Below are 17,934 nucleotides of genomic sequence, written 5' to 3' on the forward strand. Positions count from 1 at the left end.
AAATATGATGTCCATTGTAATGGACAACAGATCTATATTTATATTTTTGTTTCAGGTTTTAATCCGGATAATCCAAAAGATCAACAGATATTGATGTCCTTTTTGTATGATGATGATGAATTAGAACAATTAGCTGATAATGTGCTGTCTCAAATTGAAGACAAACAGAGATCAATCTAATTGAAGTGGGAAAACCCATAAAAAGAAGCATTGGTCGTCCCAAAATATCAACTGAGAATTTTCCCCACACGCCAAAAAGACCCAGAGTTGAAATAATTAGACCACTGGAAGGAAATACGCACTGGCGAAGCGTCCATGTAACCATTGTTACCATTGGTAACAGTTAAAATTTGTAAATAAATATTTTATAACTACTATGAAATAATTCCATTTATATTTTTTAAAAATATAAATATTTGTTAATAGTATCTACCTAATTCAGTAAAATAGCCAACTAGACGCACGAAAATATCAGCGAGTTTATGTAAAATTGGTTGCACGTTATTATAATACGCCCTTACCACAGTATAAAGAGGTTCCATATTTATTATACTGTGCCCTTACCGTGCGCCGCGCCGTTTACCACTTCTGTGAGTGGCAACGATAGTAGGATCTTTGACTGGATCGTCTCTGAAAATTTTGCGGGGACGATGGCTCTGAAACCGCGTATTGGTGTTACCAAATTTTAATTTGGTGACGCTAGGTAGGGCCGGTGTCTATCGGGACAGAAAATACCGACCGTAAGAATATCAGACTTAATAAATGCAATTTTAATTATTATTATAATTATAGGTAATAATTATAATTCCATTTATGAAGGCCGGTATTTTCTCGATTAAACTCCGGTTAGTTAACCGTACCGGCCCTTTGGATTCGATTATTGCATAATATGCATTATTAATTATTAGTTTATAACTTGTAACTGTACTTGCTTATTATACAGATAATATATCTATACCTTTTTATCCTATATAAATCATATTAATCGATTTTAATTACTTGTCGAAATATATTAATTAACAACAACATTATTATAATATGACATATAATAATATTGATTATACAGTACATTGTAGTGTATAATCAATAAAATAAAAATTATTTAATATTTTAGGCTAAAAATGACAAATGAATGTACTGATTAGTATACTAATTATACAATTTGGATTTTTTAATAAAGTATAAAGGTGATATAATACATATTTTACCTAAAAACAACAAATATGTTTTTAGTTTGTAGATACTTTATATAATTTCTTAAATTTTTAATTTTTTAATTTTATTTCATCTATTTTTATAATAGACCTGGATCGCGCGTACCAAAAAAAAGTTGATTAATAGCATGCTGAAAATTCACGGTGTCTAGTCGAACAAACTTTGATGTATGGGAACTCTGTATATATAAAAATATTTATAAAATACATTATATATATAGATAATATATAATATATCTGGTATATATTTAATATCTGGTTTTGGTAACACTTTAGAAAAAGTCACGGGTCGTCACTGGAAATACGCATAGATAAAATAGATCATTTACCAGATTACGATAACAAAAAGCAAGCATCTAGATGTAAAAATGTTGGGTGTAAAGGGAAAACTCATGTTTTGTGTGAAGAATGATATATGTACATTTAGGTTTTGTAAATAACAAAAATTGTTTTAAATATTTTAATTTAAATTAATTAACATTTGCTTGATATAAATATAATATATTTAAAAAATATATCGTATGTGACCATTATCCTAAATTCTTATTATAGTCCCAAGGTCCATTACAATGGACACTGTCAAATGACTAGGTACCTATTAAACAAAAATCTCAAAAATGTGATTTTAGACTATTACAATCTTTCGGTAAGAAGATTCAATAGAAAAAACATTTTTTTTTCTACAGATAAAAAGTCAGGTCTGAAAGGGTTAAAGAGGTTAAATGTCTTCTCATATTGTATACCTATACCAGACAAACCTACATTTTAATATATTAATTTAACAATAACTGAAAAGAAAAACGTTATTATTAATAGAACTCAATTAGTAGTAACTCACCGGAACACTTTTATTAGACACGATACACCAATTATTATTTACTGTCGTCTTCGTTATACAAATGTTAAAAAACTACCTTCTATTCCCAGGAATCCTATCAAATTTAATACGAATCACTCGACTCAAAGCGCATGCAAACATCTCAAGCTTAGCAATGAAGACAAATAAGACAAAACTTACCGATTCTGAAGTCCACGTAACCTTCGCCGCCAGAAATGACCAGCATCGCCGTTGGACTTTTCAGTGTATTTCCTACTGAAGATACTGAAGCGGACATTGCCTCTGATGGCGTGGAAGCTGCACTCATTCCTAAACATAACGTTAAATATACAAAGGGCTAATTTAAAAAAAAAATCACACTTTTAAAACTACACTCACAGACAAAAATATCGCATGTTTAATTTTGAGTCCGTTCAATTTTTCACAAGAAAAAAATAATATTTTATTTTTTACTGTGTTAAACCCATAATTACAATCCTTAGTTTTAAATAATTCTGACTAACAATTTTCATCCCTACCCTATACAGACAATTTGCCGAGACATTTTGTGAACTGAAAATGGACACCGGACCCACTGTTGACCAGTAAAGAAACAGAACTGCAAAAATATCTCTCTTGTGTAGACCATCGCTGGCGACAGTTCTCTTCACTATCTTCTCCGCTTGAAGACAAAACACGTACAGACTCTTCTCTGTTGACCCTCAAAGATAACAGAAGTATGTATACTGACCATTAACTCTCTTGTGCTACCCACCGAAGGGTAAATACCTCTCTTGTGTTAGCTTCCGTTGGCAACACATCTTTTCAAGTACGCGAACCTCCCTCTGGGTTCAACGATTAACGCGAACCTTTCTCTAGGTTCCATTCAGTGATTTGGGGTAAGATTTTATATAAACTTATAATATTGTCTGTATACCATAATATCTCTCTAAATTCCACTTGTACCAGCAACCTTAAAAATATACAGTCCACACAACTTTGAAATATTAATAATATAGATTGAAGTCTCAAATATTGGTCACCTCTTGGCTTTGTACTTCTTTTTCGTCCTTGATTAGCTCGCCGTTTGTATTCTACAGTCTCATCATATCGCTTTGCTATATGAGAAGCAGTCAATTGATGGATACGCCTTCTCCGCGCAATATCTTCTTGTCTGAAACCCTCATTGGCTAAAGTAACAATTTTAACACACGCTAACTCGCTAAAATGTGGCATATCAGCAAGAAAACTGCAGAATCGAAAAATAAAACTCGTTAACTGACATACATATTCCAACTGACATTTCAATACCATAGTCCAGAGAAATAAGGTTTTTCTCGTGACACATCCCCCTCCAGGCCGAAACCAAATTTTTTGAGTAGTATGGACATCTATATTATTAACCTATATGTTTCCTGCAGCCGATTTTGACGACATACATAGTTATAAACAAATGAAGATCGAAAAACGGTAAATTATCGCTTTTTTCGTCTATTACCAAAAAGTTAAGCACTTTAAACAAATTTGAGAGTAAGAAACTCATAAATCGTATAAAAAACATCAATATGGCATTCGCTGAATATGTCCAACCTTATTGGTTGCTTAGAAAATTGCAAAATAAATCATAAATATTGAGTTTTTATAAATATTCGTAACTTAGGTAAAAATTAACTTAAAATCTTCTTATTACACGGAATGCCGAGATTTCTTGTACTTAAATTATATTTTAAATTTCAAAGCAATTGGTCAAATAGTTTAAAAGTTATTTAATTTATTTTTCCCAAATTCATTTTTTTTGCAACACTATAAGTCAGAAAATTATGAGGTTACAATAATACTTCTGACAGTTTATGAAAGAAGAACATTTATACTATTACCTTAATTAAAAATAAATGACAAAAAATAATTTTAAACAGTGTAAAATTATTTTGCAAAAACATGTCCATTCTTTGCTTACTTATAAACAATTAGAATAACTTTTTAACCGTTACCCGTAGAAAAATTATTTTTTCATATTTAGAAAGACTGAATTTTTATACACATTTAGAAAGAAAAACAACTGTTCTAGGACATTTAGGGACAAAGTTAGCCCCCCCATTTTTTTAATTCACATGTTTTTGCAAAATTATTTTGCAATATCTATAATTATTTTTTGTCATTTTTTTTAAATTAAATTAATACTGTAAATTTTCTTCTTTCATAAACTATCCAAAATATTACTGTAACTTCATCATTTTCTGACTTACAGTGTTGCAAAAAAAATTAATTTTGGATATACAAATTAAATAACTTTTAAACTATTTGACCAATTACTTTGGAATTTAGGGTATAATTTAAGCACCATAAGTCTCAGCATTCCATGTAATAAGAAGGTTCTAAGTTACTTTTTACATAAGTTATGAATATTTATAAAAACTCAAAATTTATGATTTATTTGGCAATTTTCTAAGTAACCAATAAGGATAGACATATTCAGCGAACGCCATATTGAAGTTTTTTATACGGTTTATGAGTTTATTACTCTCAAATTTGTTTAAAATACTTAACTTTTTGGTTATAGACGAAAAAAGCGAAAATTTACCGTTTTTTGATCTTCATTTGTTTATAACTATGTATATCATCAAAATCGGCTGCAGGAAACATGTAGGTTATTATTATAGATGACCATATTACTCGAAAAATTTGGTTTCAGCCTGGAGGGGGATGTGTCACCAACACGATATTTTTTTTCCTTATTTCTCTGAACTACCAAGAAACAAAACAAGAATCATTGTATGTTGTCAAAGCACACTTCGCAGGGTCTAGGACATTTCGCCGTCGCCGTTTCGCCGTCGCCATTTCGCCGTCGAGCCATTTCGCCGTCGCCGTTTCGCCGTCGAGCCATTTCGCCGTCGCCATTACTTGTATATAAGTTTTGAATGGTTTTCGGACGATTATATTTCGAACACTTTTGCATAATGAAGTTTTTTATTTTTGATACATTAAAAACAATTGAAATTGAAATCCCTTTTCTCAATATTGTTTATTTCCGGGAATCTGTTAATAGTCATATTTTTAATACTGTAAATATTTTATTTTTCAGACGAAAACAATGTATAGTTGAATACGAAAATATAACTTGGATTAACTACCAACAGCAGCATTTTATTTACACTGACATTTAGTATAACAACAAGTTAGTATGTTATCACGTTCTTGTAAACTTAACCAATGCCGGTATGGCGACGGCGAAACGGCCGACGGCGAACTGGCTCGACGGCGAAACGGCCGACGGCGAAGTGGCTCGACGGCGAAACGGCGACGGCGAAATGGCGACGGCGAAACGGCGACGGCGAAACGTCCCAGTCCGCACTTCGCATACTATTCACTGTTTGTTATGTAGTTTGTGACATTATTGCTTCTTTGGCTATAAAATGCACTAATAATATAATGTACTATATGTCTAAGCATTCTTTTATCTCTAATAAATTGAAGTGTTCAGCGCCAAACTGACTTAAGCGCCAAAAAGTATCAACTTGTGTATTGTAGTGATTTATTGATTCGTTGGTTGTGTTTTATTATTAAAATGTCGAGTTTTAAGAGCAGCACTAATAAAATCTTAAATATTTGTTCTTCAATGTGTAGTTCAGCTATCACTTCTGGTAAGTTTATTTATTAAGCATTCTTATTTTAGACGTTGAAGATCTTGTAGGTTATGTGAATGGATTCGTTTTAATAAAACTATTTCTATGTAGATAAGGACACACCATTAAACTTGATAAAAATAATAAACTTAAGGATAAAACCCATAACTAAATTAAAATTCATGGTGACGTTTCAATTATTACTTTTATCATCGTCAGAATAATAAGTTTCTTGAGCGGATGCTTTAAAATAATTTTAAAGGAACAAACAATAATTAATGAAAACGTAAAAAATGACATTGACAATCATTGGGTTAAGTCAATAATTTCAAACACGCCATGTCTTGTGGCGTGTTTAAGGGTGGCTTCAAAAGAAATATGGATAATGCCTCCTTGATGCCGAGTTCCGTTGGAGAACTTGCATGACCAATGATTGAGAAGTCCTTACGACTAATAGGGTGGTCAGAATCAGTCATATGTTGGAATAGCGCTGAATTTGGAACTGTTCTTGATCGTCTTCCTAAGTGAGGAGTGACACCTAAGTGTTCGCAACATCTGACATTAAAGTGACGTCGAGTCTTCCCGACGTACGTAGCTGCACAGCTACTACATTTGAATTGGTATATAATGTTAGATGCGAGATCACTAGGAATCATGTCTTTCACATGGAAACGAGATCCTATCCTTTCCAAAGTCGTGAAAGCAAATCTTAATTCTATAGAGGGAAATGCTTTTTTAATTGTTCTACGGATGTTTTACAAATCCGACGCAACATCTTACGTGCGTACAAAGTACACACACATTCTTTTTTTTTAAGATGTTGCTGCCATAAGAATGCCACATGTCCGTTTTCAATAAAAAATCTCTAAGAGTTTTCGATACATGAAAATAAAACGAATTTCATTTTGTAACTTCAAAGGGCTGTAACTTTTTTTGTGTGCACTATTGTATATAGGTAAGTCAGGTTTTTTTTTCCGTGGAATTTATGGCTTTGGTGAGGACCAATTAGCCAGACTATGTTAGATTGTATAAATAGTTTGTGTAAATTGTTTCATAGTATCAAACTTGAGCATGATGTATTCATTTGTTTTGTTAGTAATATGTAGCATTAGTAAAGTGTAAGGTGTTTAATTTTTTTTTCCTTCCGCGCTAGAGCATCAACCCGGTTCAACGCCGCGGAGGTTTTAGCCCTCTTTGTGTGTTTTTATTTTTTTTTTGTTTTCTTTTTTTTTTTTGTTTTTTTTTTTTTTTGTTTTTTTTTGTTTTTTTTTGTTTTTTCTTTTGTTTTTTTTTTTGTTTTTTTTTAATTGGTTCATTTTTTTTTACTTGGTTTATTTTTTTTATTATTTTTTTTTATTTTTTTTTTGTATTCACCTTTTTTTTTTCCTTTAATGCTTTACATTTAGTTTGTTTTGCAGAATTGCTTACAAAATTGGTTAGTAATTTTACAATTTTAGTTTACAGTTTATGATGTGTTGATGAAGTACATAAAGTATATTATTATTTCCTGAAAAAATAATACAATTTAGGTCTATTGGAAGGTTTATCTTGTAGTGAATTAAGTTTTTATATAGATTATTAATGTTTACAATATTTATTGGACATTCAAGTAAAACATGTACCAATGTACCCATTTTACCACAACTACACAGTGGATCGTCTGTAATTTTTATTTTGTGCTTATAATAAGGTGTTAGTGCATGGTTTGCACGTATTCGATTTATTGTGGCGACAAAGTTTCTGTTTGGTATTTTGTGAAACCATGGTTTTCTGGGGATCCTTGGCTGGTGTTTACAAAAGTTTGTTCCAGTTGTTGATGCACTGTATAGGTTTTGCCACATCTCATTTATTTTGTTCCTTTGATTTAAGAATAAATCGGATGGGGGTAGTTTAAGATTTAGTTCTTCTCCTGATGTTGGAGCTGTTTTTGCTAAGGCATCCACCATTTCATTACCTGTTATGCCTGCGTGTCCCTTTACCCATAGATATATGACGACTTTATTCTTGATGTGTACCTCATTATGTAAATACAGAATTTTTGCTTCAATATGATTAACTGATCTATTTATTTTAACATTTTTAAGTTTATCTACTGCACTTTTGCTGTCCGTACATATTATAAATTTGTCGTGGTTAGAGCCGAGTACGTATTTCATAGCTTGCACTATTGCTGTTAGTTCTGCAGTGTATATGGAAGCTTCCTTTGGTAAAATAAATTTTTTGTCAGTATTTTCCTCAAAATGGTAAAAGGCACAACTGGTATATTCTTTTGACTTTGATCCATCAGTGAATATAGAATCATAGTTTGGCCAGTATTTGTTTTTTGTTTCGTTGAACTTTGTTTGATTGATACTTGCTACTTCTTCACTTTCAAAATAGTAGGTTCTAATTTCACGTGAAAAAATTTGTTCAGGTGAGTAAATTAAAACTGGAGGGAGTTGGTTGGAATAGAGTATATCTGTAATGTCAGCTATTTCTGAGAAAGATTCTACTATGAGGGGGGTTTTCTTGAAGTGCCAGTATCTATGGGTCAAAACTTGAACTGTTAGTGACTGTACACTATTGAGGTAAGAAGATTTTTTTGAAATGGTTTTTATCATGAATTTTCTGCTCAATAGTTGTCTTCTTAGTTTAAGAGGAGGTTCCACGGCTTCAGCTTGTATAATGTTTATGGGCGTTGACTTAAGATATCCCAGGCAAACTCTTAAGCATTTATTTTGTTGTATCTCGATTTTATTTAGATGTGTATCTGCTGCTGTTCCATAGAGTTGACTTCCATAATCCATTATTGATCGTACCATTGTTTTGTAGAATAGTAAAGCCGTATTTGGGTCTGCTCCCCACTTTGCTCTACAAAACGCTCTTAGGATATTTATAGAATTACTTGTTTTTTTGATAATTTGGTGGATACAGTCCTTCCATAATAGTTTTCTATCTAGATGCAGACCAAGATATTTTACAGAGTTACTAATACAGAGTTTATATTTTCCTATTGTTAATTGTCTTTGATAGTTGTTTCTGTTTCTAGAGAAAATACATATATTGGTTTTGGACTCGGATATGGAAAGTCCCATGTTGTCTAGGTATTTTTGGATTTTTATAAATTCAGTGTTGATATTTTCTATACATTTGTCCTCTGATTTGCTACTGGTGTAAATAACAACATCATCAGCGTATTGAATGATTTTAGACTTTTGTGATATAACATTTTCTATATCCATTGTGTACAGGCTGTAGAGGATTGGGCTCAGGATACTACCTTGTGGTAATCCAGATCTACATATTCTTGATTCCGAAATTTCTTGATTTATCTTTAAGGAAACTGATCGATTAGAGTAAGCTGATTTTATGAAGTTGGCAAAGGAGGTTGGTAGACCAATATTGATGAGCTTCTCTTCTAGTATATTTATTTGAACATTATCATATGCTGAAGTTATATCCAAAAATGTGGCCAAAGTGCTGTATTTGTGTGTGAATCCTAGATAGATGTCATTTACTAGTATCGTTAGGGGTTCCAAGGAAGATCTTCCCTTTCTAAAAGCATATTGTGAGTCAGGTAATATTTTTTCATTTTCTAGCCAATATTCAAGCCTGTTCTTTATCATTCTTTCCATGGTTTTAAATATACACGATGATAAAGCTATGGGTCTATATGAATCTGCATTTCCATTCTGTTTTCCAGGTTTTTTGATAGGTACTATGATGTATTCTTTCCACATCGGTGGAAAAGGAATCCTATTTATCCAAATCGAATTGAACAATTCCAACAGGGCTTTCTTATGGTCTAAGGGCATTTTATGCAACATATTATATGAAATGTTATCCGCCCCGGGAGATTTATTATTTGTTGATTTAATGCAATGATCGAGTTCCCATAATTGAAATAACGATTGTAGGAAAGAAGTGTTCCTATTTACAGTAGCTATTTGTTGAGTAATGTTGTTTTCGACCCATGGAGGTGAGATTTTTGTGTGGAATTCGTTTATCCAGTCTTCTTTGGGGTCCATTAGGGGTTTATTCGCTTGTTTTCGGTTTTTATATCGGTTTACTTTGTTCCACACTTCTTTAATTGGTGTATTTTGATTTAGATTTTGGCAGTAATTTATCCAACTTTTTTTCTTAGTTTCTTTAAAAGTTTTTTTAGCTACTGCATCAAGTCTTTTATATTCTGTTAGATTATTAAGATTTGGAGCCTGTGTGTAGGTTAAGAAAGCTTGTTTTCTTGCTTTAGCAGCTATGTTACAGGTTTCGTTCCACCAGTCCTTTGAGCAATGATTTCTATTTTGTGCGTTTGATTTTCGTAACGGAATTGCTTTGTCGGCAGCTTTGTTAATGTCGATAATGCCCATTAGTGATGATTTTGGTTCTGTTGCTTCAAGGGTAGCGGTGTATACATCCCAATTAGCAGCCTTGAGTCTCCATATATTATGTTTTGTCTGTTTAATTTGCGCAGGTGGGATATTCCTTCCAAATTGTATGTGTATTGGTAAGTGATTAGAGCCATAAGGTTCTTCTAAAGTACACCACGTAATTAGTTGTGTCAGATCCTGTGTACAGAGGGCCAAGTCTACAGCTGACTTCTTATTGTTTGCTAATGTAGGTGATCCGTCGTTTATAATTACTAGGTTGCATTGTTCGATAGCTTCCAAAAGAATCTTGCCATAGATATCGTCATATCCATCGTTCCATGCCAAACTATGTGCGTTAAAGTCGCCCCCAATTATGAATGGTTTTGGAATTTGTTCCAAAAAGTTAATCCACTGTTGTAATGATATTCTAGTTCTCGGTTTAAGGTATAGTGAAACAAAGTAAATTTTTTTATGTATATATGGAAAATTTACCGAGATACAAGTATGCTCAAAGTTGATTGTAGTTGGAATTGAGACTTCTTGGTATATTAAGTCTGATTTTAATAAAATGGCAGAGCCGCCGTACCCGTCGTCCCGGTCACAGCGAATATTGTTGAAGCCTTTAAAATTATAGTATTTTTCTGCTTTAAACCATGTTTCCGATAGAAGTGCAACGGAGTAGTTGCCCCTATCTAGTAGATATTCTAAGTTATTTTTATTAGAAACTGCCGAACGGCAGTTCCATTGAAGGATATTTATTGCATGGTTGAGGTCTGAGAATGTGATGACGTGTTTCCATTTATAGTTAATTTGACTAAGTTTTCGAGTTCTTCCTTATTTATGTTTATACTTTTTGTTACTAAAACTTTTGTGACAATTTCTATAACTAATTCTAATATTGAATTTATCATGCTCAAGTCTGAAGGAGATGCAACTGGATTATTATTAATATTTCCCTTATAGTTAATGCTGTCTAATATTCCTCCCGTAGGTAATTGAGATCTAGGGGAAGATATAATTTCATTATGCAAAATTAATGTTGGATCTGGACTATTTGGTCTCTGTCTTTTGAATGTTCGAGAATTTGTACTATTTGAATTATTATTGTAGAATATATTATTAGTTGACATTTTGTTAATTGGATTTGATGGGAATTGGGTGGGTGTATAATTATTGGGATTTAATGGAGGGAAAGTTTTGAGGCAGGAGAGGTTTGTAGTTTGTTCCGTATTTATGGATGTTACTTTTGCATAGGAGTTTCTGGGGAACTGTTTGTTTGCGTCTTGATAACTAATATTATTGGAAGACATAGCGTCTTTAATAAGTTTTTGACGCTGAAATTCTTGACACGCGCTTAAATTTGTAGTAAAATGATCCCCCGAACAGTTAAAACATTTTGGGGTGAGATCGGTCTTTTTACAATCTTTTGAGTTGTGGGATTCTTGACATTTATCGCACCTAGCCTTGCTCTTACACTGCCCACCTGTATGTCCAAATCGAAGACAATTAAAGCATAATAGCACCTTTTGTTTGTATGGTTCGACTTCCTTTAGTACCTTGTTGATTGTTATATATTTTGGTAGCACTTGTGACTTAAAACTAACTACGCATGTTTTTGTTGGAATGTATTGAGTACCGTTTTCATCTACTTGTCTTCGATTTAATCTTGTGACTTGAAGGACTTCAAATTTACAGTGTAAATCGTACATTTTTATTCTGTTTTTAACATACTCTACTGAAAATTCTGTGGAAATATCTTTTATTACGCCCTGTCTAACTAAAAGAAACTTAGGAATGTATATGTCTAGATTATTTTTTATAAATATTGCTTCATTTTTTTAGATATGATATAGTTAGCCGATTTATAATCTTTAAATTTTATACGTATTTTATTTCTTCCTACTGCGTCAATGCTTACAATTTTTTCATCAATTTCTTTAAAATTTGTGATAATAATGTCACCTATCCTTAACGCGTTTAATCTGCCTTTAAAATCGGGTGAATTATTTTCTAAATACGCGTAAAAAGGTCCTAGGTCGTTTTGTCGGTAAAGAAATTCCTCCCTTTTTGTTCCTACTTCTTTGTTAATGTTATTTGTTATTGAAGTGTGTACATTAGCAAAGTCATTATCGATAATGGGTTTATTATTAACAAGTTTTGTGGTACTTATCTGTGTAACTGGAACAAGATTTTGGAATCCTAATAGCTCCTCCTTTGAAGATGTTGCATGTTCTGTATCCATTTGGGTTTCTAAAACATTTTTATCGGGGGCGTCGCCCCCGCTAACTGCACTCATAACTTTTTAATGTTTTTATTCCGATTTCGCTTTTTTATTTGGTGTAATTAATTTACTTTTAAAGTTCACAAAATATTTATTTAAATATCTAATTTATAGACACCGGTTTTAAAAAACAAGCTTCTTTCCTACGCACGTCTGACTACCACGACGAATGGAAGCTAAGAGAAGTCAGGTTCAATCAACCTATTTTTGATCCCAGAATCTGTGGTATAATTTATGACCAATCTTTTCGGGACACCCTGTATAATAAACTATCTGTTGTGAATTTTTTAATAAAAATAGAATAAACCGCCAAATTGGTACTTAAGCTACTATAGGCGTATTAAATATTTAAAATAGGCGACATATTGAATGTAACGCCAAAATGACCTATGCACCAGAAATTTGAAATTTATGCTTTAAGTGCCAGTTTAATGGATATCTAGATGGGCCAAAGGAGGCTAAGTACCATTTATTTTAGTATATAAATAATATAGAGTGTTTTTATTCAGTAAACCATAAAAGTAAATATTTTTTTATCAATATCACATTCGATAGTATCTTTTTCGTAGTTATCATTGAAATTCTAACAACAATGTAATGTAGGCTTATCTTTAACCACCATTTTCCAACATTTTGTCATTTGGTAGTTAAGCTACTTTGGCGCTGAACGCCTCAATTGTAATATACGTAAAACATTCCAGCATAACACATTTAGGAATAAAAAAGTACATAACATTTCAAAGATAAAAAACAACCAAACAATATTGAATTTAATGTTTCAACCCCCCATTTTGTTTTTTTTGTCTTTTTATTGATTTCAGTATCTACCTATGTATGTATGTGCGTACATAAGTATTATATGTGCGCATACGTAAGTAATCTTATTATATTTGGAATATTGTAGCAAACAGTAACTTAGTATCTATTGTGGCTGAATGGATCAAGTAATCCAAAGCCAATAAGGAAAGAAAAAAAAATATTGAATGAAGATAAAATATGCAATATTTTTGTCTGTGAGTATATTAACCCATTAATGGCCAAAGTATCGAAAACGAAACAGTTCTTTAATTATTTTTTTTCTACGATTTTCATGTGATGATTATTATATTTTATGTATCAGTCTTTTATATAGATAGTTTATTGACGTGTTTGTTATCTTAATGGTCTAAATTAGCTGCTGCACAATTTTTGAAATAATAAATAAAACTCTCCAAATTTACTAGTATCTGTCGGTGCCGTTTGAGCTCGCATAATAAATCACAAGATATTTAAAATTCGACCAAACCAGCATTCCTTGTTCAATTAGGGATTGTAGAATAATATTATCCAAACATAATTTGAAATATGACTACTCATAAAATTTTATAACGCCTTAAAGGTAATGTTTCGTTTATGAAACTTTGGCAGGATCAGTGAAGTTATGATCCATATCGGATAGTCTACTAATAGTCCAAGAGATGGAAGCGGATTTTGCTCGTGATAAGTAATATGGACAAACTATACGGGGATATGTTGAATAAGTTGTGTAAATCACTTTTTCACAAGGGCGGAAACCAGAGCGGGGGCGAGGGTAGTTTTAAGGGGTCAAAGTCGCCGTTTTTATTATTTTTTTTGTGACGCTCATAATCGGGATAGTGCACCAAACTTTGGGAATAAGTAAGTCATGAAGTAAATAAGTAAAATCTCCAGGGGCGGAACGCTGCGTGGAGGACAAAGGGGTGGGGGCAGGGGTAAATATAAAAATTATAAGGGTTTTTTGTGACATTCATGAAAGAGATAGTGCACCAAAATTTGGGAATAAGCAGACCATAACATAACTAAGTAAAATCTCCAGGAACTGAAATCAGAGCGGGGAAAGAGGGTAGTTATAAGGGGTCAAAATCGCGATTTTTATTTTTTTTGACGCTTTTGATCGAGATAGTGCACCAAAATTTAGGAATAAGTAGATCATGACGTAACTAAGAAAAATCTCCAAGGGCGGAACGCTGCGTGGCGGACAAAGGGTTGGGGGCAGGGGTGAATATATAAATTATAAGGGGTTTTTGTGACGTTCGTGATCGATATAGGGCACCAAACTTTGGGAATAGGTAGATCGTGACCAAACTAAGTAAACTCTTCAGGGGCGGAACGCTGCGTGGGGGACGAAGGTAGCCATAAGGGGTCAAAGTCTCCTAGATAATTTGGTATCAAATTACAGGATCCGAGTAAGAAGTAAAAAGTGGTGGTGGCCCTTGTTTATGAACCTTGTAGATTGCACAGTTGTAAATTCATGGAGAATTTACAACATTGCGAATAACCCTCGAGTCTCCCAATTGCAATTCCGTTCTTCGTTGGGTTTGTCACTGATATTGAACGAAAAAAGATTTACAGTAAAAACAGCTGCTAAAGAAGGTGACTCCGAATCAGACCCAGAGCCAACGCCATCCACATCCGCATGGGGTCGTCCTTCTAAAGGAAGTTTGCTTTCTGATATTCAATATACCACATTGGTCATAATATCGTTCGCGAAGAGGAGGGACGTAGACGGCGGTGCAGACTGTGCAAAACTAACTCTGTTTATATGTGCGGAAAATGCAAGGTTCACTTGAACGCTGACTTTTTTAGTGCTTTCCATAAAAAATGAGATACCATAATGACGCTGCTGCCATACTACCATACTGCCAAGTAATCATTTTATTTTATATAATTAACTATTGGAGCAATATCTTTAGTTTTCAATTGATAAAACTAAGAAATTTGATTTACACACTATAAAACGTATAACTTTCAATTTACTAAGTACCTATATTATGCCAAAGTTTCGTTAACGAAACATTATTTTTTTGTATATTGCAATTATTATTGTTTATAATTTTAAGTAAAATATTGTTCTTATACCTTTATTTATAAAGTATATAAACTTGAATTGCGAAAAATCTAATTATTTCAATGCTTGGCCATTAATGGGTTAAGGCCAGAGAAGAAACAGATTTTGACACATTAAAAAAAATATTTTCCTTACCTCCACTTCCAGGTACAGCTACAAAGAACTTAACATTGTCCCTGTGCCCGTGAAAACTTAGCTGCGCATGCGCCATGGTACAGAATGGTGGAGCATTTCCTGGTACTGGCCTAAATCTAACGTTCATTTGGCCCGGCAACGAACTGGTTCTTGGAATGAGGGCGGCAGGATTACCATCGGACAATGGTACAGAAATTATTACTCCATTACTCGTGCCGATCCACAGCCGATTCGATGAAATAAGAAGACTAGTTATTCGAACTAAAGAAAATCCTAATTTACCCGTTCCTGAAAAATACAAAAGGTATGTCTAAATAAAAAATCGGTTCTTGACTTTATTAGCCTGTCATTTTTTTCTTTTTTAATTTGGACAGTAGGTATCACTTAACTCACCTAACATTTTACTAACATAAGGTTCAATGTCTACATCCTGTAGATGTTGGTATGTATGCGCATGATAAAGTCTTAGCGTGGAATCCAATCGAATCGACACCCAAACACCTTCACCTAGCCATGCCATTTGCCTGACCTAAAATTTTATGATTACATATTTAAAAATTATGACACATCTCTATCAACCGTGATACTGGTAAACGTGTTTGGAAATAGCTCCGCGATATCACTCAATTTTTGGGCTATCACGAGCAAAATTTCAAATTCAGGGTGTCTAGTGAAAACAGGTGGCCGCAGTGTATAGAAAGAGGCAAAAAATTAAGGATTCGTAATTATATTACTGTAAGTACACTTACAATATCATTATGCTTAACCTATACAGTTAAAATCTAAATTAGCGTAAAAACTGGAACTGATAATTTGGTCTTTTAAAAGATAGAGGTGGGATCTAACGTTCCAAAATAATAGTGAATTAATAAAAAACAAGCTGAAAATGCGAGCATTATCATAACGAAAACTTTGTTTATATACGTATTTAAATTCATAATATAGAAAATTGCTATTACGAAAAGCTGTTTAGAATTAAAAATTATGTTTTAATGTGCAAGTATATCATTCTAATTTAAATGTTGTGAACTATAAAGATACTTTACTCGAAATTCATATTTTTTACATACCTCGTATAAAATTAATAAAATTTGATTCATGATGGTTGCATCATAAATCTTAGACAAAGAAGAGATTTTTATGAAGAATAACTTTTCTTCGTCAAATTAAAAATACAAGAGTTATAAATGAAAATGATGTTGGTATCCATAATTTGAGAAAATTCGTCAAATTTTTTTTTCCATTAGAAGGATGTAATTTCATATATCAGAACATACTTTTTTATTCCAAACCACATTTTAAATAACAATTTTCCAATATTGTAAAATAAATAATACATACATGATAAAGATACTTTTTACTGATGAACTTTACTTGGATCTACAGACCGAGCGAGTCTCGTAAATTCCACGGATTTGCGCCACACTTCACGCAACCGTATTTACGTACTTGTATTTTGAGTTGTGTGGTCGTGCGCTGGTCGGGTGGAGTTATAATAATTATTTACCAAATTTAAATATAATCGTTTCTACTGATTCATTATTAATATAGTATAATATGTATTATTGCTTTCAAAATATACTCAAATTGTATTTTTATACATTTATTACACATATTATTTTATATAATAATTAAATTCACTATAAAATGTCATTTATATTTTATTAATAGCTAAATAATTTAAAATTTAATTTGCCATTCACGAAGTGTCCAACTCAAATGTAAATAATAACATTTGCTTTGCTTAACAAATTCAGATTAAAAAAGTAGCCTACTTCCTTATCAAAGATTTCAGCTGACGTTTAGTGCGTGGTAGGAAATAACCGGATTGTGACGTCACATTTTAGAGTATGAGGTCGATTATCTCGAAGACGGTTAGAGATATCGAAATGCCGTTTTCAGATTTGGATTCAGAAGACAAAACTACGTAAGAATCCATCGATACATCTGCTCTAAGTATTGCAGGAGCGGCAACGCAATAACACACAGACTTTTGCAAATTTATAAACGAAAAGTTTTCGTTGAAAAGTAGCCTACTTCCTAATCAAAGATTTCAGCTGACGTTTAGTGCGTGGTAGGAAATAACCGGATTGTGACGTCACATTTTAGATTTTGTGGTCGATTATCTCGAAGACGGTTAGAGATATCGAAATGCCGGTTTCAGATTTGGATTCAGAAGACAAAACTACATAAGAATCCATCGATACATCTGCTCTAAGTATTGCAGGAGCGGCAATAACACACAGACTTTTGCAAATTTATAAACGAAAAGTTTTCGTTGAAAATTTAAATTTAAAATACGGTAAATTCCAACAACACTGAGAAGGGTCACGTCTCTGAAGGGTCGACCTGGACGTGGCTCTTAGCGCGGTGTATGTATAACGCACAATTCAAAAAGAACTGGTATTAATAGGTGGATACGGGTTTCGTCTCTCAGCGGACGAAGCAGAATAGACTTCTTACGCTAGTTTTGATAAACGACTTATTACCGGGGGAAAGCGGAGCAAAAATAAAAATGTCGTCCGACGAACTGACGAACGAGGGCAAGAGAATGCGAAGAGGAGATGAAGAGGGGAAGAAAGGGGTCGTGAAGAAAAGTAGACAGGTAGATACAACTACAAGAAAAGGAAGTGGAGTCGAAAGAGAAGA

General features: G+C 32.8%; 1 protein-coding gene across 3 annotated transcripts in view; it reads right to left on the minus strand.

Annotated features, from left to right (window-relative positions):
• The window catches only part of LOC114344394 (JNK-interacting protein 3), a 123,841-nt gene that overhangs the window by 31,506 nt on the left and 74,401 nt on the right, over positions 1-17,934 (minus strand). For all 3 annotated transcript variants that reach the window (XM_028295242.2, XM_028295226.2, XM_028295233.2), the window contains 3 exons: positions 15,679-15,814; positions 15,286-15,573; positions 2,233-2,361 (listed from right to left, as the gene is read on the minus strand). In XM_028295242.2, coding sequence (XP_028151043.2) covers positions 2,233-2,361; positions 15,286-15,573; positions 15,679-15,814 — 553 coding nt within the window. The remainder of the gene's footprint in view (positions 1-2,232; positions 2,362-15,285; positions 15,574-15,678; positions 15,815-17,934) is intronic.

This window comes from Diabrotica virgifera, chromosome 7 (assembly GCF_917563875.1).
Source record: "Diabrotica virgifera virgifera chromosome 7, PGI_DIABVI_V3a".
Taxonomy (NCBI): Eukaryota; Metazoa; Arthropoda; class Insecta; order Coleoptera; family Chrysomelidae; genus Diabrotica; species Diabrotica virgifera.